General features: G+C 43.5%; 2 protein-coding genes across 3 annotated transcripts; both read right to left on the bottom strand.

The window, feature by feature from the left end:
• Window positions 1-127: 127 nt before the first annotated feature.
• Window positions 128-5,189, bottom strand: LOC112894192 (trihelix transcription factor ASIL2-like). 2 transcript variants are annotated; one of them, XM_025961822.1, is made up of 2 exons: window positions 3,702-5,189; window positions 128-471 (listed from the first exon to the last, which is right to left on the bottom strand). In XM_025961822.1, the coding sequence occupies exons 1-2, from the start codon at window positions 4,597-4,599 to the stop codon at window positions 464-466; spliced, it is 906 nt and encodes a 301-aa protein (XP_025817607.1). In that variant the 5' UTR covers window positions 4,600-5,189; the 3' UTR covers window positions 128-463. The 2 variants fall into 2 exon arrangements, with proteins under 2 accessions (XP_025817607.1, XP_025817606.1); XM_025961821.1 differs by having other exon boundaries at window positions 3,615-5,184.
• A 3,225-nt stretch (window positions 5,190-8,414) lies between these two features.
• LOC112893319 (serine/threonine-protein kinase EDR1-like) lies at window positions 8,415-19,560 on the bottom strand. Its single transcript, XM_025960573.1, has 18 exons — window positions 19,156-19,560; window positions 17,721-17,735; window positions 17,392-17,644; window positions 16,552-16,755; window positions 16,052-16,240; window positions 15,677-15,936; window positions 14,793-14,876; window positions 14,545-14,637; window positions 13,546-13,641; window positions 11,453-11,548; window positions 10,979-11,096; window positions 10,602-10,872; window positions 10,154-10,277; window positions 10,042-10,061; window positions 9,752-9,908; window positions 9,133-9,421; window positions 8,884-8,956; window positions 8,415-8,731 (listed from the first exon to the last, which is right to left on the bottom strand). The coding sequence occupies exons 3-18, from the start codon at window positions 17,611-17,613 to the stop codon at window positions 8,649-8,651; spliced, it is 2,379 nt and encodes a 792-aa protein (XP_025816358.1). The 5' UTR covers window positions 17,614-17,644; window positions 17,721-17,735; window positions 19,156-19,560; the 3' UTR covers window positions 8,415-8,648.
• Window positions 19,561-20,509: the final 949 nt, after the last annotated feature.

Here is a 20,509-nt window from a genome sequence, read left to right as displayed (position 1 = left end):
TTCTCTTTTAAAGCCCTAGTTCCACTGTGGTGTCTGATGCAACAACAGACAGACGAGTCATGACTGCAAATGCGTTGGCCATAACCGTACGCCAATAATTTTAATCGGTGAATCCATGCGATGGGGGTAAATTTGGAATTTTTGCGGGTAAATTTAGAATTGAACTGTTTCATTTGAACTTTGGTTACAGAACTCATGAGAACTGCCAAAAGAAAACTAAAGATAAAGGGCTCTAGTTTACATGACTCCGTGCTCAGCAACTCAAAACTGTGACAGGCAAGGGAAAGAGGGATCAGATACGTCGTCCACACTTGGGAATTGAATGGCGAGAACAGATATCGCGCCATCATCAGCAAGTTCACTCTGTTTCCACTACCAACTTCAGGCCGTCTATACACCAAACTGCTACCAGTGAACCTAGTGGATCTTCATCGATGGCAATATCATTGCGTTAGCTTGTCTCCTAACAATCTGAAAAGAACAGAAATTAATAATGTATTAGTACACAATACTGCTGGCCATCAGAAATGCAAGAATTTTTTCAAGTAATAAGTATGATGATGATGTACAAACTAAAAATCCGATCATAAAGCACAAACTACAAATCTGATGATGAACCTTAATAAAAAACACAAAGCTGATGATCTGCGATGAAGTAAATTCAACTGTAATCTTTGAACAATGCTTGCAAGATCAATAAGGGGAAATACAGTGACAGGTACGGAAATGATGCAACAAGACAGCTTTACCCACAAACTAATTCTTATGAGATTTCCTAGGAGTGATTGGCATGTAACCAAAGTACTAACTCTTGTTGCAATCTAACCAATCAAACGATCTTCTTTTTGTATCATCTCATCTCTGGAAGATCTGACTAGAATAAAAGAGGGTGCAGCATTAGGGGAAAACCGGTACATGATACCACGAGTTGTATAAAAAAAATCAACAAAAAAGTTTGGTAAATATCAGTAGGTGCCAAGCATCACACATGGCAAGGGCATTTAAAGACTACAAGCCCGGAATATTTGAAATCAAAGGGGATCTAAACTCCTCATGCTTGGATTTGGGTGAAAAGGTGTTTGCCAATATCAAAACAATGACAATTTTGCACATCAGAACAGACTCCAGCCTATGCACAAAAACAGCAGACAAGCACTGGTGACTTAACAGTAGGAGTAAAAATTTCACATGTTTCTTCTATGATACATGGGTCATTAATGATTAGATACTTAGATGAGCTAAGTTTGGTTTAATCTATGTCAGGGGTGGCTAATGAGCATGCAGTTAAGGAAATGCTCTGCTCCTGGTCTACCAAACAAAGAAAAAAAATTATTGAAAAACAATCTCATACCATAAGATATTGGCTTAGTATAATTCAGATGCAAAGACAACCAGACATGTACAATTATGTACACTAATGAGCTAACCAGAAATATCCGGCAGGTGAGCCTGGCAACTCACATAATGTGAGTACAACAAGATTCAGATACATTAAACTATTTTTATGACATTCTTCTTAAGTTGCTGTGTCAAACAAATAAATGATAGTACAGTTTAATTGACAGAAAAAAAACAATCAGAAAATTGCATCTATATACCATTAAATACCAAATTATCAATCCATCTGTACCATCAAAAAGTAACTCTGCCCATCGATACCAACAAACATCAAACATTCTTTCAGTTATAGCATATGTCCCATCATCTCCTTTCATCCCCAACCTCGCTCCTGTGTCCTGTCTGATGTGGCCATCTCCATGGCATCAGCTTTGCTCCTGCCCACTCCCCTCCTCCCTCAATCCTCAGGGGCTAAGAACGCAGGGGAGCCCTTTTTTAGGCTGGACGTTTGAAATTTGGAAGGGAACCAGGCTTCTCAATGGTGGCATGAAGCGGCGTGATTGTGCGAGTAGCTTGGTGCACTAGCAAGGTTAAAGAGCTGGGACAAAGGCTCTGGCTCAGCGACGATTCATTCCTTTGGATCAAGTGGGGTGGCGTTGGCTCCGGTGTTGTGGATGACATTGGCACGATGACTACTTGTTCCTGGATTGAGAGGGGCGGCGTTGGCGCTGGTGTTACAAATGACATCTCGGCAGGCTCCTAAGATGGGAGCGAGGGCACAAACTGCACAAATGGGTGGGTGGGTGGTGTTTTTTTGGATGACTTTCGGAATAGTAATGATATAGATGAAAGTATTCACTTTCATCTTTCTGATGGTATATACGCAAATCTCCAAAAAAAATGCAGTACTACCACCAGAAGCAAGCTGGCAAAAATAGAAGACATTATAACATACTTCCTCGGATCCCAAATATAAGTCCATTTGCCTTTGTCCTAAGTCAAATTTGTTTATCTTTGAACATCAATAACTCAAATGTTACATAGATTGGTAACATGATGCTGATGTTACTAGATTCATCAGAAGCACTTTCATAATGTGTAACTCTTTTTATTTAAAATAATATATTTGTAGTTATTGTCAGTCAAAGTGTAATATGGAGACCAATGTCCTACATTCCTAGTGGACTTATATTTGGGATTGGAGGGAATATATCACATTGAATATGACAGCAGATTCTGATTATCATCATTTGTGAAGGTTAATTTCATTTATGTACTTTTAAAAAACAATTGTGAGGATCTAAAATTGAAATATCTGAGGAACAATCCAAGCACACAACACATTCAGAAAACTAGAAGCATACCATTCTACAAAGCAAAACTAGTGGACAATTTTAATTCCTCATCAATACAATTCAATCAATTAAGATGAAAACCAAGTACAAGGGAAGATCTTAAAAGTTAAAAATGACTTCAGTCAAGACTGAACTACCCAACCCAGAGCTAGTACAGAACCATCAAATTCTCAAATCGGTGACAAAACTCCATACAAAGGATCATTATCATTAATCAACGAGCACTCCTTTAAGGTAGACCCAGACCAAAGATTTTCAGCATTGGCATTTGGCAAGTCACAACAGAAAAGCTAAAACTAAAAGGTAGGAAACCCTACTGTCATGTACACCAAACACAACTTTGTGAGTTGCTGCGGCTCACATACACTATTAAAAAAACATAAACTATTAGACTTTCCCTCCCCAACTACAAAGGAAAACACATTGCCCTACATCATCTTGGGACCACCGCATGTCTCAAATGAGAGAAACTGGGAAGTCAGAATTTGACATGGCAGAGGACCATTACACTAACAAAAACTACTAGACTTCCCTTCCAAACTAGAAAGGCAGGTGACAACGGAAAAAACAAAACAAAGCCACACAATACTGCAATAACATAAATGAAGCGAATGCCTCTCATCAAAGTTGCAAACCAAACATAAATTGCCAAATAAATCGGAAGTGATATTGAACAAAGGTAATAGATATTAAATTCCTAGATTACATTGACAGTTACATGTCCTAAACCAGTAAATTTCCATCTCACCTAAGAAAAACTTAAGCATAATGTATGGCAAGGCATGTTTAAACACCTGCAGTACCTCTGTGGTTTGTATCAAACAATGGCATGGACTTAGCAAGCACAAAAACAATCCACTAAAGCCTAGCGCAGCAACCAACTGACTGCATCCTAATTTAAGCAGCAAAATCTTCCTTTACCTAACTCTTCTTCAATTCAGAGGTAAGCAGGGCTGCTGAGGAAAGGCAGTGCGGCTAAAGACATGAGCATCTCCGATGAAGCATCACCTTTCCTGGCGTGCTTTGCCCTCGCAAGCTGCAGCTGCATGTCCACAAAAGTTTGCATCCGCTTCAGCTCCAGATCCTTGAGGAACTTGATCCGCTGCCTCTCCATCTCCTCGGCGTGCCTCTGCTTCGCGGCCTCCATGCGCTCGTACATCTCCGCAAACGTCTCAATTGCCCTTGCTAGCTCCCCGAACCCACCACTCCCGCTGCTCATCTTCCTCTTGCTGCCAACAGCAGGAGCGGCAGCGGCAGCACCACCGGAGCGAGAAGATACAGAGCGCGACGGTGACTGCTGAGAGCCGTCATCATCATCGTAGTCGTTGTTGTTGTTGTAGCCATCTTCTGAGTCGGACTCCGTGGCAGCAGCGGCGGCGGCCGCGGCCGCCTTGTGGATGAGGTTCGCGGAGGGGAGATCGGAGCCACGGCGGTAATTGGGCAGGGGCAGTGCCATGGGAAGCGGAGGTGGCGATTGCGGCGACGGGGAGCGCGACGGCGACTTGCGCCTCCTGAAGATAGGCATCGCGGCGCGCGGCGGGGACGGCTTCTTTGCGCCGTTGCCGCCGCCGGCGAGCGTGGGCCCGACGAGGAGGTCGAGCTGACCGTAGAAGGCCCACGGCGACGGTCCGCCGCGCGCGCGCTCGGCCTTGTACTTCTTCTTGAGCGTGTCGACGCGGTTCTTGCACTGGATGTCGGTGCGCGGCGGGCGGCGGCGCGCGGAGGCCCCCGGGCGGGAGTTGACGGCGTCGGCGACCTCCCGCCACTGCGGCTGGCGGAGGCTGCCGCGGTTGAGGTCGAGATAGCGCGAGCCCCATGCGTCGACGAGCGCCGCCGTCTCGCCCTCGCTCCAGCAGTCCTCCCGGTACGGCAGGTTCGGGTTCGGCGGCGGCAGCTTTCCGTCCATCGCTCCTCCCCCTCCTCCCAGATCTCTACGCCTCACGACGACGACCTAGCCCTCTTTCTCTCTCCCTCTCTCGCCTGCGCGTCGAGACGGACGGACGGACGGACGGACGGGTGGATAGATGTGGGGCGGCGGGCGAGGCGAGGAGAGGAGGCCGGGGTGGGGAATAAAAGAAGGAAGCGGAGGGGGCGAGCGGCGGGCGGCGAGGGGAGGAGTGCCGGCCCGTGGGCCGTGACGAACGCGGCGCGGCACGTGGAGGAGCGGAGCGGATGCATGGGGGGTGCCGTCTGGGCGAGCGGCCGCCGTTGGATCGGCCCCGTCGGTGGGGGCGGGGCGGGTTTGACCGGGACACCGAGCCGGCGAGGGATTAGCTAGGCTAGCTGTTGGCGCTGGGGACGGAGCCCGGAATAAAGATCGGCGTGGTTTCGGTTGGCCGGCCGGCCGGCACGGCGCGGGATAGGTGGGTGGGACGGACGGACGGACGACGTGGGGGGTGGGCGGAGACGCGGGTGCGGGCCGGGGAAGCTACGCGGCTCGCGCCGCGCCGTGCCGTGCCGAAGGGGAGGAGGATTCGTGAACCGATCGCGATCTCGCGGGGGTTGGGAGGTGGACCGGCCGGGCGGCCGGCCGCCGATCGGTCGGCGTGCGTTTCGTTTGGGGCGGGCGCGAGCGCCGAAAGGGATGGGCGCGGCTGGCGGGCGGCGTGGGAGGCGGGAGACCCCGCGCGCCGCGCCCGCCGGCTGCTGCGTTGTTTTCGGCGGGCGGTTCGGTTCCTTTTGGCTCGCCGCCGAGGTACGCGGGAGAGAGTCACGCCGCGCGCACTCGGTCGTGGCTGCGGCTGCTTCTCGCTGTCCTCGTGTTCTCTGGCTTTTCGTCAGCCTGGGAGGAAGAAGGAAAGGTGTTTTGCTGATCGCCTGATTCAGAGAATTGGTACTACACTATAGTAGTGGAACCATTGTGGAACAAGTCGACATTATCGCGATCCAAAGTCAAAATAGACCTGACGCCGATTCTAATGGGATGTTTCCAACAAACAAATAGAGTCTCGCTTAATGAAACTCTTGCTCTCAGCGTATAGTTTCATGACGTTGCTTCACAAGCATATGTATTGATTACCCGCAAAAAAAAGCATATGTATTGATACTTTAATTATCACATGATGATTGGCCACGTGAATGTAATTCATTGGCTACAATGAAGGTTGGGGAGATTTCCAAAAACTGGAAAGAATGTACGTATGATTCTTCCGTCTCTGGCCCTGTTTGGGACAGCTTATCCACCAGCTTCTCGTCAAGTTTCAGCTGTGGTCTGCCCAAACGCTGGGCTTCTGAACGGCTTGGCCCGGCAGCGCTTGTCCACCTCTTTCACAAAACGCGCGTCTTCGAGAAGCGGGAGCGGACCAGCTTGTGCGGCTTCCGCCCCATGCGCCTCCGCCTCCGCCCCCCGCCTCCCCGCGCCGCTTCCCCGCGCCGGCCCCCGCCTCCCCGCGCCGGCCCCCGCCTCCCCCCGCGCCGCCCCCGCGGCGGCCCCTGCGCAGCTCCCCCGCGCCGGCGGCATGGGAGCCAGCGAGGTCGCCCTGCATCCCCGCGACTCCGCGAGCTTCCTTCGAGTTTGCCGCCCCAGATGCTGCCTCCGGACACCCTCCCGAACGACACACGGCCCTAAATCCCAAGTCCAGGAGATCCCGCGGCGGCCTGTCGCCATGGAAGACGGTGAGGACGAATCACCCTAGCAACTGCTTATAGGCTACAGCTCGGGCACTCGCACCGGCTCCTCCGCTCAGCATCTTCTCGTCGCGGATGACTCTCCAAGCGCAAATGCAGCGGCATCGAAGCTGTCGGAGAGACCGGTCTTGAAGGTGACCTTCTCCGGCGAGGAATCAGGGACGCGTGCACCTGGCCAACTGGCGGTGTTCATCTTCTTCGTCCGCTCCTTCAGCCGCTCGATGCCCAGACGCCGCCGCCGCATGCCACAGCCACCAGATCGCGCTGGGGACGGGAGGAGGGTGGGGTCTCTGCGCTGCTGGTATTCCGGTACAAATGCGGGGTAAAAGCATCCTGAGGTCTCATCCCAGTGGCCATGGCCAGTGGCCAGTGGAGCGGCAGAGCTACCCGAGGAGATGGGGAATTGGGGAATCCTTGCTGCTGTTGCGGTGTTGCTGCCTCGAGGAAAAGGTTTGCCAACCTGCTTCCGCGGTTGGGTTGCTAGCATGTCAAATATTTGTGTTGACGTTGTTAATTATTCTATTATTATTCTATTGTAAAAATAAATAAATATATATACATGTATTCAGTACACAGAGAGTGTATTTCAGTCATTTCTCACTTCTGCCAGAATTTCAGCCCATTCAATAAGCAGTCTGCCAAACATTTAACTTCTGTGACCAGCTGCTTCTTTAATAAGCTGCTTCTTTGACCAGCTAGCCACCAGCTGGGTTCTGAATAAGTTTCAGCTGTGCCAAACAGGCCCTCATTCTCTTTATTTTCACTGTGGGAGTGAATTTTGGAGCATGCCAAAAACTTTACATGCTGACTCGGATGCTACGTAGCCGTGCCGTACCAAATTAAAGATGAAATTAGAACCTTTTTCTGATGTTGTGTTTGGTTAGTAATTTCTACTTGGATAAGAGGGTCATGGGTAGGAGGTGCCTTTCGAGAGCTTAGATCAAGGTTGACTTTCATTCACACAGAAGCAAAGGAAGTTCCCGCTCAGCTTTCGAAGTTTATCTATCTATAGCCATCCACCCTCTTAATTTATTTCACATAATCACTGCACGAAATCAGTCTAGATTTTAGAATCACTTCTCTGCAAAACTTATTTGGCAGATCTCCTTCTTATTCAATCTGTTAGGCTGTCTCCAACGGGAGACTCTAAACCGTTCTCTACCCTACATATATATATATATAGAAGATTTCGTTCTCTATTATGCTCCAGTAGCTTTCTCTTAATGGTCCTCTAAAATAGAGAACGCTACAGGTTTCCTCTATATATAGAGATTCTCTCTCCTCTTCTCTATTTTTTTCTTTACGTTTTAAACACTGGATTAAATAAAAATAAAATATGTCCATAGCATTTGAGGTATGATAAATACGTATGTACAAAAATTTAGAACAAAATATGTTTCTAATATAGGGTTTAATGTACAGAGAACGAGATTTAGAGAACGTTGTTGGAGAGAAATGAGATATAGAGGAGAAAATCTTGTAGAGAAGTCTGTAAATAACGGATATAAAGAAGGATATAGAGAACGACGGTTGGAGATAGCCTAAGTGGATTGTGAGCTCATCCACGGTATGGCGTTTGCAGGCATTGGTGGGTGTTAGAAAATCAAAGCTCAGGGATGTAAATCCTATTTCTCCGGAGTAACATATGGGCTATGGGTTTCTAGAAAGTTAATACGTAAGGGAAGTGCAATTAGACCAAAAAAGTTGTACCAATTCGCAAGGAATTCAACTCCACCTAGGCTGGGGACCTATGCTGTACGACGACGAATACAAGACTAGGTCCCCGACTCCCCGGGGTCCCCGTCCGGCTGTCCCTGGTTTCCTCCGATCCACCCGGCCCCGGAGCCTCTCGCCCGGAATGCCCCTGGGGCCTCGGGGGCGCCGTCAACCGTCCGTTCTGTTTGCACGGGTCTGAAACTCAGAAGACGACCCCATAGTCCGCTGGTCTCATACAGTAGCAAAAAGGTCCTCTCCACTTGTTTGCCATTTTCACCGGAGTACTGGACATATTCTTGGAGACAATCAGACAACCATATGGTTGACCCAGCTCCCGAGGACGTGCAACTGACCAGACTCCAATAACAGCAACTAGGCTTGGTCCCTGTGACGCGAGGCACATTTCTTGGCTAGAAATGTTCTTCTATAACCGGGGGAAACAGTTTTTTACATTTTTTTTTGGAGAAAGGATCGCCGTCATAAAGCAGAAATATAGGGTTTCAATATATGTAACCTCGCCGGTCGGCTGAGTCGACAGGCTATTTTTTACAGGTTTTATACAAGAAAACGTGCCCACCTCTGCAGGAATCAGGTGGCGGGTGAGCAAGCGACTTAGCTGACGGCGTATTCGCAGTCCAGCAGGCGGGTGAGGATCTCCTGGCAGCTCGGCCGATTCTCAGGCTCTGCCCAGCAATCTGCAGCAAAGAAAAACATTAGCCGCTAAGCTGCAACATAGGCATGATGGAAGCTAACCAATTCAACGTGAGCTGGAGCTTCCCATTGATATGATCTCCACTCAAATCACAGAAAAAAAAACAAATATCAGTATCATACATAGCAACATTACCTGCAATTAACCTGCCGAGAGGTCCTTCAGGAATCTCGAGCCGTGACCCTTCATTAGCAACCGAGTAAACCACCTACAATGGCCAAATCCATCTATGTCAGTTCACAGCTTTCCCACTAGGATATGTTGCCACAAGAACATTGAGTTCGAGGATATGTTGCCACAAGAACATCGAGGGTCTGTCAACATAAACCTTTAGGAAATGCATTCATGCTAACTGTTTCGGCAACATAGTAAATGGATGCTTACTTGAACTGGAGAGATACCCTCCCATGGTCGACTCAATGTGCAAAGCTCCCACATAATAACACCGAGGCTAAATATATCGCATTTCTCTGTGAAAGGTTCATTCCGGATAAGCTCAGGGGCCATCCATTCTGGGGTGCCAGCAGAGGAGTTATCAGTCATAGGACTATCAATCATCCCTCGAGATAGACCAAAGTCACATATCTTGACAGTCCAATGCTTGTTCACCAGGCAGTTTGCACTTTTGAGATCCCTGTGAACTATCTTCATGCGGTGTATGCACATCAATCCCCTTTCAAGGGAACAAATAAGCTCTTTCAGATAATCAATTCATAATAAAAGGACTGGAAAAGATTGAAGTCTAAGAGACACAGAATTGTATCAAATACAGTTCTCTTGAAAGATTCAGAATATTTTTAAAGGTCAAATTGCTCAGGAACACTGGTCACTGGAGATTTGAGTAAATTGAAAAAAATCAGCAAGCATTGTGTCATAAACATGTTACCCCAGGCCCCACATACCAATTCATACATGTCAGCAGTGCTACAGAAAAAATCTCTTTTAAAATAACCAGCAGAAATACATGAAGTAATGGTTACTCTGTAACTAGAAGAGACCATACCTGCATATATCGCGAATAATTTTCAACCTCCTACGCCAACTGAGCTTCTTTTTCTGACCACTCATGTGGATGAGATAGTACAGTGATCCCATTTCCATATATTCGGTAACCATTGACAGGTGTGGAGGCGTAATGCATGCACCAAGAAACAGTATAACTACATAACAAAAAGGACATATATATTTGGTTAGAAAGCAACCTTACAAGACATGGCAGATTTCGGAATCAAGTTTGAAGCAGTTGAGAATGATTTCAAACTGTAGTTCACATCAGTCAGAAGGGAGTATTACCATTTGGGTGTCGTAGCCGGCTGAAAGGAAAGAACAAATTTACCACAGTTAGTGTAAATAAAAATAGAAGGCTACCATAGCAAAAGACAAAAGAAAAGAGTACATCTGGTACCTCAGGATGTATATCTCATTGCAAAAATCTTCCATATTTTCAGTTGTTAGATCCTGTTCTAGAAACACTTTGATGGCAACATCAGTTCCATTCCATATACCACGGAAGACCTCTCCGAAGAATCCTGATCAAACATTTCAGTGAAAAGTTAGCTCGGCAGGCTATAATGAGGACCAAAAAGTGCCAAATGAAAAACAGAACAAGAATTGTGTCATTTCAGAATGCAAACACAAGAATGAAATATGAAATAACAGCAAACAATGCAAGCATAGTGAAGGACATAGTGAAAAGAGAGCACACTATAATAGAAGCAGTAAACACGCTGTACAGCATAGTGAATAATATAAATTGAGCAATTCAAGAATATGAGAGTTGCATTTAGTGAGCATGTATGCTAATAAGGGTACTGTAGACTTCTTTATGCCTGAGGAAGTTCAAGATTACTTACCTATTCCAACCCGTGTGCCAATAGTTATCTCGGAGAAATCTATGTTCCATTCCTCAAAGGGCAATAACGGTTTATTAAGAAATGGGGAGCTCTGGAATACTTTGTTCCATGCCAATGCCATCTTCTCTTTACTCATAAAATCATCACTTTTTTCAGTAACTTGACCCCTATATTCATGTGGTGAAGAAGGTAATGACATGGCCTTCTGAGTAGAACCAGTTCGGTTTCTTGAGCCATTGTCAGTAGCACCAACTCTTCGAGATGCATCATCCTAAGAATCAATATAAATTTTGAGCCCAAACTGCTGGTATTCTATGCACAAGGCATAAAGTACAAATATGGAGAAAATTAAAACAATGCAAATTGTAGAGGTGTACATCATTTGGGCAGTCATTTGCATTGCTTTGGTCCTCCGTAACATATGAGCATGAACCTTCAACATGATCCCTTGAGAGGCGATTTTGCTTTAGTGTTTCGTTCATAGCCCGAACTGCCCTGTTAAAGAGTTTAAGATATTAAAAATAAATGCTGCATGCTCAATAAAGATATCAAGCCTATCTGCATGTCTCTATCCATTAAAACATACTCCCTCCAGTCATGAAAACGTGACATTAGGACATGATGTTTAGGAGAAGATTTGCACTAAACATCTTGCTCTTATCGTCATGTTTTCATGACTGGACATAGTATGATAATCAACAAGGATATCTAGAATCTGGGTTCAACCATGAGCAGAACATGCTGTGAACATTGACATTCTACGAGTGAAAGCAACACTTGCCCTAAGTATTCTATGAAAAAGCAAAATAGACATCCCCATTCTCATCAAACAGCTCAGAATTAGAATTTACCTCACAATGTCATCTCCAATCTCAGGCGTGATGCTGATGCTTCTTCGTCTTATTCTTCGAGCATTAGATGTTGAAGTGCCATCAAGACCATCTGATCTACATGTGCATTAAATGGTTTGTTTAGGAACAGATTTGCATACTACAGTATTTTTCACATTTACAAATGAGCTTTGGCAAAGGAAAAAACTACAATAAATTTTGCCGTTAACAAGGCTAAAAAGAGTAAAAATTAGAAGACACTTCAGTAAATGGCCAAATCATAAGAAAACCAACCAGCTCATTTTATGTATGTCCTTTCTGCAAACTATGCTCCATTGTTGAAGCACTAACGTAATCAAGTATTGCGTTTGATTGGCAATATAGGTGATACTGGAGGTTTCATGCGTTCTCTAGAGCATGAAAGATTCTCACATAAAACAGGAAGAAGGCTTACTCATCCATCAGATTCATGCTAGCTACAAAAGCCAGAATTTCTTGCAATGTCATCCTTAGCTGCATTAACAGTCTAGAAAAGGATGAAAGGAAACACAACAAACACTGGTTGGGACATTTCCTCTATCAGTATTTCTTGATTATTGTAAATGGTTTCTTTGACCGAAACCTAAAAGGTGATTCAAAATGTAGTCCAGACGGCTCAAACTTTATACAGAATCTCATTGCAAAACAAGTCCTGCACTTGTCAAGCTACAAGTTTGCACAGATCAGTATTCAGATTGCTAGAAGGCTTAATAGGCATTTTGGTCCTCAAACTATGCCCAGATGCTTGTTTCAGTCCCTGAACTATCAAAAGGGCCAGTTCAGTCCCTAAACTATTGTTTTTGGTTCAATTTAGTCTCTGGTTGGCGTGCCACGTCAGCTAGTCTGGTGCACCTCACATGCGAAATGTCCTCCTGCCTCCGGTGCTATGCAGGGTTGAAGCGACGCTTCTCCTGTTGACGCAAAAATCAGAACTTGAGCTTCCTCACTCTTCCTTGCAACTCCTCATGCTCCCATCGCCGCCACTAGCTGCTGTTTGCCTGTGAGCTCGCTGCCATCGATCTCCTCTCACTGAGCCGCTGTAGCTCTCGTGTGGGAGGGGATGAACTGAGATAGGGGACGGCCCTGACAGGTGGGCCCTGCCTGTGAGTGAGAGGGAGAAAGACGGACGTGCTGGTGTGAAGGCTCTCTGGACACAGGCGAATCCAAAAGATGAGGATGAGGGTGGGGGGTGGGGTTGGGGGCAAAGTATAACAAATAGCTTGTCAGGGGTGCTAAATTTTTTAAAAAAATCTTTGATTTACATCACAAAAACTAGTGTGCACTAGTGATGCACAATGTACTCTCAGCATAGGGGGGCCAGGCCCCCCTCAGCCCCTCCCATCAGTTGCCCCTGTCTGGACATTTGGCGTGTAGCACACAAGGCCAGCTGACATGGCATGCCACCTAAGACCAGGATAGTTTAGGGACTGAATTTCCCTTTTGATAGTTCAGGACCAAAATGAGCCTTTGAGGGAAGTTTAGGGACCAAAACAGCAATTAAGACTTGCTAGAATATACAAAACACACCACATGCCTAGAGCCATTCAAACATTAATTTACATTATAACTTCAAATACACCATGTCTTGTCATCTAAACATATAAAGTGCAAATGAAATATATGTTACAGTTTATAAATTACTGTGAGCTAGAAATACAACAAGCACATCACATGGTTCGAGCGCATTCCAGCCAATGAAATAGAATAAGCAAAGTAATTTGGCCTCTCAACACCCCAAATGTCCCACAATCATGTATGTGGTATAAAACCAGACACCATCTATGCAAAGCCATTGGAGCTCAGAATATGGTAGAGATGCAGTTTCAAAATTGAGATTTCTACTATGAAGAACAACAGACACACTAAGTTGGTCTCATTAAAGACTGCACAAATGTCGTATTTGCTTCCTAGTTACATAGATATACACAAAATCATACAGTTCCCAATAGCTAGGGAATAAACTGAAAAGGAACAGATAATTTGAACTTATGACGCTAGGCCACTAAAACGAGTAAACGACATAAAGAATCAAGAATGTAAAACTTGAACACACACAAATAGCACAGTTGGCAAACCTTGATGCAGCTCCACTTTCTGTATATTCTTGAAATGATTGCTTCTCACCACCAAGTATAGATCTTCCTCTTGCTCTAATTAATGGATGCTCAGGACTGGGAAACAAAATGAAAAAGAAAATCTAATAAGAACACAGGTACCTCTGGTTTCAGACAATGAAACAAACAGATGTTCATAAATGTCATGCAAGTCACCACTCAGTACTTGATCAAAATAGGTGTAAATGGAGAAAAAGATGCAAGCCATAATCACGAAATAACCACAATTTATTTCACAATACTCCCCTAGTCACATGGGCACGGCCTCCAAAACAACTTTGACTAGCATATTATATTGCAATATATGTTTGAAACTTAATAAAATCAACATATTATTAGGGATGCAAGTGGAAAGGCCCAGACCAACCCATTGACCCACTTCATTTGGTCTATAGAAACATGCACAAAACGAACTAGAAATAGCGTATAAGTGTATTCCTTACTGAGTGTCATGGTTTTGAGAGCTGCGCGACATTGCATTAATTAGAAGAACGCAAAAGTCCTGCGTGTTCGAGAAAAAAAAAGAAGAACGCAAAAGTGTGTGCACACACCACACGTAGTGATTTTCAGGATATATTGAAAATAGTATTTTCATATGGCCAACCATAACTCATGTGAAGTAATGCAGGTCAAAGTTCCAACGGTTTGATGGCATAAGTTCTGAAATGTCAATGCTTTCAGATTGGATGGACAACTAATTTTAAGTTTGATGATAACGATAATGTCATGTTCATGAAGGGACACAAATACACAACTATATATTTGAAGATCAACCAAGAAGAACACACGTTAGGCCTCCAAAAGAAATCTTGCACACTATATAATAAGGGATACCACCTAGAACTGTACTTTCAACCATAATTTACCCTGTTATTCTCAGATCTCAGTAATAAAGGTTTCACAATAAGAAATTTAAACAGAAATAGAAAAGATAAAGCGAATTGGGTGGAAATTGGAAACCTTGAACTAGCACCACGGGGTTCCTCAGCAACTCCTCTCCTTTGGCTGCGCCTCCAAAAGGCATTTGCTATATTTGGTTCACTGCACGACGTGCTGATTTAAAGAACCGACAGCTTCTTAGCAAATTTAATGAACAAGGAAGTTCAAATTATAGATGCAGGTACCATATGGTTGCAAATTTCATCTAATGGTAATAAAACAAACAAGCTTTTCAATAAACGAGCTGTGAAATTATCATTTAGTGTTACCTTAATTTCCCCTCTGAAAATGTTCTTGATCTCAACATCATATTACGTAATGATCGTCCAGATAGATTTGATGAAGATTCAATTCTGCACTGAGATGGAGACGAAATGTTCTCATCTTGCACATGATCAAGACTCTATCTAAAGTTTACTAAATTAGCAGAAGGATTGCAAATTGATAAAAAGGTATGAATAAATACAGCTGACAGGTGGTCTCTCATATATCTAAGTATGTAAATTCCGCTGTGGTCATGGTTTTATAATGTCACATCTTGCAACAGTAACCTAGTACAGTGCTGATTAAAAATATCCGCTCATGAAATTATCCATATAATCTTACTGTCTAACATAGTGTTTCCAGTGTAAGATTCACTTCAATAATGTTTCTTCCAGCCGTTCAACTAGTATTTGAGAACCTAAGTATCAATGTCTGCCCCTTATGAAGTACTTTTTATTCCCAAAAACACAGTGGAATAATTCTCAGTGTACTCTCATTTCCACCGTTCCACGTATTATTATGTTTACAAGTGCACAAAGAAAATATGTGTTAGAGATACTACCCAAAAGTACAAGCCGTGATGACAACCACCCTAAAGTATAAACAATGTTCTGTCTATTGAAATCCTATGTTTCTGCTATTTTTGCAGGTTCAAGATAGGAGTACAACCTTATTTAACATTATCCTTTAAATTGTTAAAATATGCGAAACACTCAACAAGTCTATGCAAGCTAAATATCTTAAAGGACCGGCAGAATCATATGCAATGTCTTCTCCAACAAGTATACTGTTAAATATCCCCATGAACAACAATACATATATTACAGTATAGGAATAGACAAGGCCTGAAACGCATAACTGAGAGGACGTATTTAATACATAAGCATACCCTTCAGCTTCAACTTTATCAGACAATCCATAAAGAGGGCTGTTAGGCTCAAGGGGAGAATCACACGAATCATTTTCAGCTGAGTCACTTTCGCCCGCAGCAGATATATGAGATATAAAGATAGCCTTAGCTGAAAAAGTAATCAACTGGCCTGGGAATCGCATAAGATCAACTAGCAGCTCCATATTGTTCAGTGAAACTACCACAGACATATGTTTGTAAGAGTCCACAAATCCAACAGCACCGTCATCAGGTAGACCCTATGAAAGACATATTTTGAGTATTTTGAACTTCTATGTTATTACAAATAACATATGGAAAATGAATCACAAACTATGAAAAAAATTAAAAAAGGAGATTAACTTGTAGACATACCACTACAAGTTTACTCTCAAGGCCAACAGCATCTGCAAGAACTTTAAATAGAATAGCTCGGGGTCGGCATGACCCATGTCTTATCTGCCCTAGAAGTTGTGGTCCTTTATTTCCAAAGAAATGGGTATCTTCAGTCGAGCCTCTTGCTGGACTTGAATCAGGATTTTGTCGCTTGAAGCAGTCAAAAACCTATTATGGGAACAATAAACTAGGTGTTACACATGAAACTTATTTTATGCTAATGCTTACTAACTCTAACATCATTTCAGTAAGGATGCCCTTGATGTGGTTGATGCAAGGACTCGTTTAAAAAGTGCTGTCCAAAATTTGCACATCTAAAAGTTTTAACACGATTAAACAATTCAGTTCTAAGTCCTGTAGGCATCAAAGGTACCTAAAGATGTTATGATGAACTGATAATCATGAAACTTGTGTCCAAAATAAGGAATTCCACATGGGAAGACCGAAAATTGATCCAATCAACACTTGAAAAAACTTACCAAACCTGCTATTTTCTTTATCACCAATGCCGGGCTAGAATTTAACCCTTTCACAAGTGCAGCACTAAGTTGCTTCAACATGAAAACCTTCTTATCCCTCTCAGTGTCTACAATAATGATGTCAGCCTTAAGCCCATCTGCTTCAAGAGCTTGCAGGTCATCTAATGACGGAATCATTGGGAAAGTCTCCTTCAGCTTTTTATCCTGCATGAATGGATTACAGGTCAACAGCATAACATGGAGAAAACGAAAATATCAAACTCATAAAGAAATGAAATAAAGAGAAACTTTCACTAAGTCGTTGCCTTTTTCTTTTCTTTTCTTTTTTGCGGGGTCTTTTTCTTTAGAGTAACTAAAATCATCGTATTAATCAAATTGTAAAGAGAACTAAACCAAAATATTATGCAGGTCAACCGCCTGCAGAAGAGTTCTTGTGAGCATGTCACTCAGCAGCTGCTTGGCTTTGAATACTTCCTGTCTAGTGTGTGTGTTGGTTGCCTAGGCTTTAGACGTGTCCGGTTTATGCTTGTGGTGTACTGTCAACTGGCAATCCCAGATTAAAACTGGTGCCTGTATGAACTTTTATATGCTTTATACAAAAGCAGGGTAACCCTGTTTCGTAAAAACATATTATGAAGCACTGGAATCTGAATCTAGGTTCTATTACTTAAACTTGATGCTTAATGTGTAGGAATTTGTTTTCTTATCGAATAAAGACGCTGATAAAGAGTGATTGGCATGATATTGCAAATGGATATAAAGAAATCTAGCATAGTTACCGAAGTATATCTCCAGAAAAAGAAAAATGAAAAGAAAACTTAGCTAAAGAGTAATCCTCACCGGGATGATTGAATAGAAACCATTAGGGATTAAACCTGAGTAAGCTCCTTGAGACCACAGTAATTGAGAAGCCTTCCAGGATGAGGACCTTAGATTACCCAAAACATCTTGTTTCCTTGATATGGAAGCAGACTCTATCTTCTCCAAAAGGTCCGGTGGCCACCAACTAGGTTCACTTGAACTAGCTTCAGACTGCCCGGAACTAGTTGGTTTTTCATCCATTTCTCAGACAGTGAAGCTTCTCAAACCGAACCTATAGGCACCGTATTTAGCATGCTGACAGAATATGTACGTACAATAATAGCTCTGGATTCAATACGATCACTGACCAATTTAGTTCATATCTGTGCAAAAGTAAGATGTTAATATAAATCTTAGAAAATAAGAAAGCACTCTAAAAAACTTCACATGAAGAAGCTTTTGCGCAGTCCAAAGCTTTTGTTATAAGTTATACATTTGCATGGCTAATCTTCCGTCCTCTTTAAGATACTTAAAATTTTATAGACAACTCCACAAAACAAAACAAAAAAAACAGAGGAATTTAATATAATTCAATTCAGGGTTGACATAATGCAATTCTGAATTCGTCTACTAATGAAGCTAAAAATGAAAACAACAATAAAAAAAGTTTTAACTGTGTGACAGGCTTTTTGAAGTTTATAGTTACTTGCAAAGTTCATAATCTTATTCAACTACTTTTAACTTTTTTTCTCAAAATCCACAAGCCACTTGATTGTAACATCTAACTGAAAATTGTGAGAACATGTGACTACATGAGCACCCCCAGGTTAAAAAGTATTAGAAGTGTGCACTCCAGGGTTAGCGAGTATTAGAAGTGGATCACATTCTTTCTTCATCAGCTGATGTGCACCCCGATGTCATTTAGATATAAAAAGAGCACCCAACTTGAAATGTCATCACATGAAACTTCACCATGTGGGCTCTTTTCTTCTCACAAGAAAAAAATACAGTGTAATAATGTCTGCTGCGCAAATAGTAGATTTGCAACAAGGTCGTCTACCAATCCCATACAGTCACTGTTATCCTAGATTCCTAGTACATTTTAAGAGAAATAGGCACTGTTCAGTTTGTCAAAACATGCAGTCAATTTAAGGCATCTTTGACCAGGGACTATCTGTGGAGTGTGCCAGTGTGGACAGTGTTCAATTGGTGCATAATGCCATGCATTCTGTGATCTAGATCTAGCCTCATGTTTACCTGCTGAATTCAGCACCACAGTAAAAACTCCAACAAGCAAACGAACAAAAGTCTCTCTGTGACTCTGCACCTCGACATGACATTACGGTCCAGAATTCCATAGACTATGATGCAATGGAAATACACAGTACGAATACATCAGCAACTTTCCTTCCAAAGGTTTTCCTGGCCAAAATGGGCAGAATCAGGGCAGACGCACCCAGGGCCAGGGGCGCGGACTTAGCGTGGAGCGAGCGGGTTAAGTTGAACACGCAAAATTTCTGGACAACAAACTGCACCCGCACCTTAATTGGGTATGGTATCTAGAACTAGAAGCCATATCTCCAACTCCTACGGTGTCAACCAATGTCGATCTCGCAAGCTGAAGGAGACGAAGAACCTAACTGAATCATGAGGGTAGATGGATAGGAGACTAACAGCGCACCACGCAGCACACGAATTCACAGCCGACCGAGCCGAGAGAACGAGAGATTTGGATCCGAATTGAAAGCGGAACCTACTCCCAGAAAAACAGGGCAACACACCAGGGAAGCCAGGATCACTCACAAACAGAGAGCAGAGACCCCAGTTCAAGTCCGGACGGATCTCCGCTCCGCTAGCGGTAGCACGAGAGCGGAGCGGCGCCGCGCCGGAGCGGCGGGCGGAGGATCCGGCGGCGGCCGTGCTCGGCCGCGACGCGTCGCGTGGCGCTCGGCGCGCGGAGGAGGAGCGGGTGGGAGGCCGGTCGCAGGAGCCACGCTTCGCCGGGAGAGGTGACAGGGGGAGAACAGCGAAGCGAGAGCGAGCGGGGTAGGGAGGAGGCGCCGAGGGAGGCGGGTGGGAAGATTACTGCCAGTAAAGTACGGTTCCAGCTGTGGGGAGGCGTCGGTACGCGCTGGGGCTGCAGGACGGAGGGAGGGAGAGGAGGAGCAGTGAGGCGGAGGAACCGTGGTGGCCTGGTGCTGGTGGGTCCGTCGTCTCCTCTGGGTCTATCCGTCTAGAGAAGGTGTTGATTTTTAGGCTAGCTTCTTGTGGGTCTTTTTGTCACAAGACCACGAGCAAAGGTGCGAGAAAATACAACTATATAATTAAAATATTAAAAGAACTATATTAGGTATAGCGATTATTATATATATCCATTAATCAATACCAACTAAACTTATCGTGGACTACAAAACCGAAAAAATTTAAATCACGATTAGTAGAAGAGTGTTAGTAGCATGTAGAAATTATACTTAAAATATTACATGTTGGAATCTCATGTGACTTGGTAAATATTGTATTTTGTGCGCAAATATTGTATCACTCATTAAACGAGATAAGTTTCGCAACTAATCATTGAGTCAAAATAGATAAGAGCTGATCTTAAATCTAATTACTTTCATTATTGTTACTTTTGGAGATGGGCTATCATGTTTACTATGGATGTATGCTACATTGGGCTTGTTAAATGTCTTCGAGGACATATGTATTTAATGTATGTTAACATGTGTATTCATATTTTCGGTTAATTTTTCTTTATCAAGGTGGTATGTCTATCAACTGCGAAATGCATGTGGCAACTTTGTCAATACCAAGATATGAACGGTCCATACTCTCAAAACGTTCATAAGGGTAGAATGTGTGTGCCTACCTCTATGTTTAGCAAAAATAACAAACTATTTAAATATCTCTTCATATTTTGTTATTGTTGATTTTGCAAGCAATCTATACATATCTGCAAGCTACAGATTTATGTCATATTGGATATGCTAAATGTCCTTTAATATATATGTATCTTTTTATACGGATGATGAATGCATGTCAGCAACGGATATGTTATAATTGACATGGTCAATGTCCTTTGGTAAAATGTATGCTATATTGGATATGTTAATTTTTTTATTTTTATTATTGTGGCTTTTGCGGATATATTATTCTT

The sequence above is a fragment of the Panicum hallii genome, chromosome 5, assembly GCF_002211085.1.
Source record: "Panicum hallii strain FIL2 chromosome 5, PHallii_v3.1, whole genome shotgun sequence".
Classification (NCBI taxonomy): Eukaryota; Viridiplantae; Streptophyta; class Magnoliopsida; order Poales; family Poaceae; genus Panicum; species Panicum hallii.
This window is presented reverse-complemented; position numbering and strand designations above follow the sequence as displayed.

Bases quoted from the DNA above. Each gene is read 5' to 3' on its own strand.
- LOC112894192 (XM_025961821.1), bottom strand. From the start codon at position 4,599: ATGGACGGAAAGCTGCCGCCGCCGAACCCGAACCTGCCGTACCGGGAG.
- LOC112893319 (XM_025960573.1), bottom strand. From the start codon at position 17,613: ATGGATGAAAAACCAACTAGTTCCGGGCAGTCTGAAGCTAGTTCAAGT. The intron at 11,097-11,452 runs GTAAATTCTAAT...ACTCTTTAACAG, and splicing joins ATTGGAGATGACATTGTGAG to GGCAGTTCGGGCTATGAACG. The intron at 9,909-10,041 runs GTAATACTCCCT...TTTGTTATGTAG, and splicing joins CCGGCTACGACACCCAAATG to TTATACTGTTTCTTGGTGCA.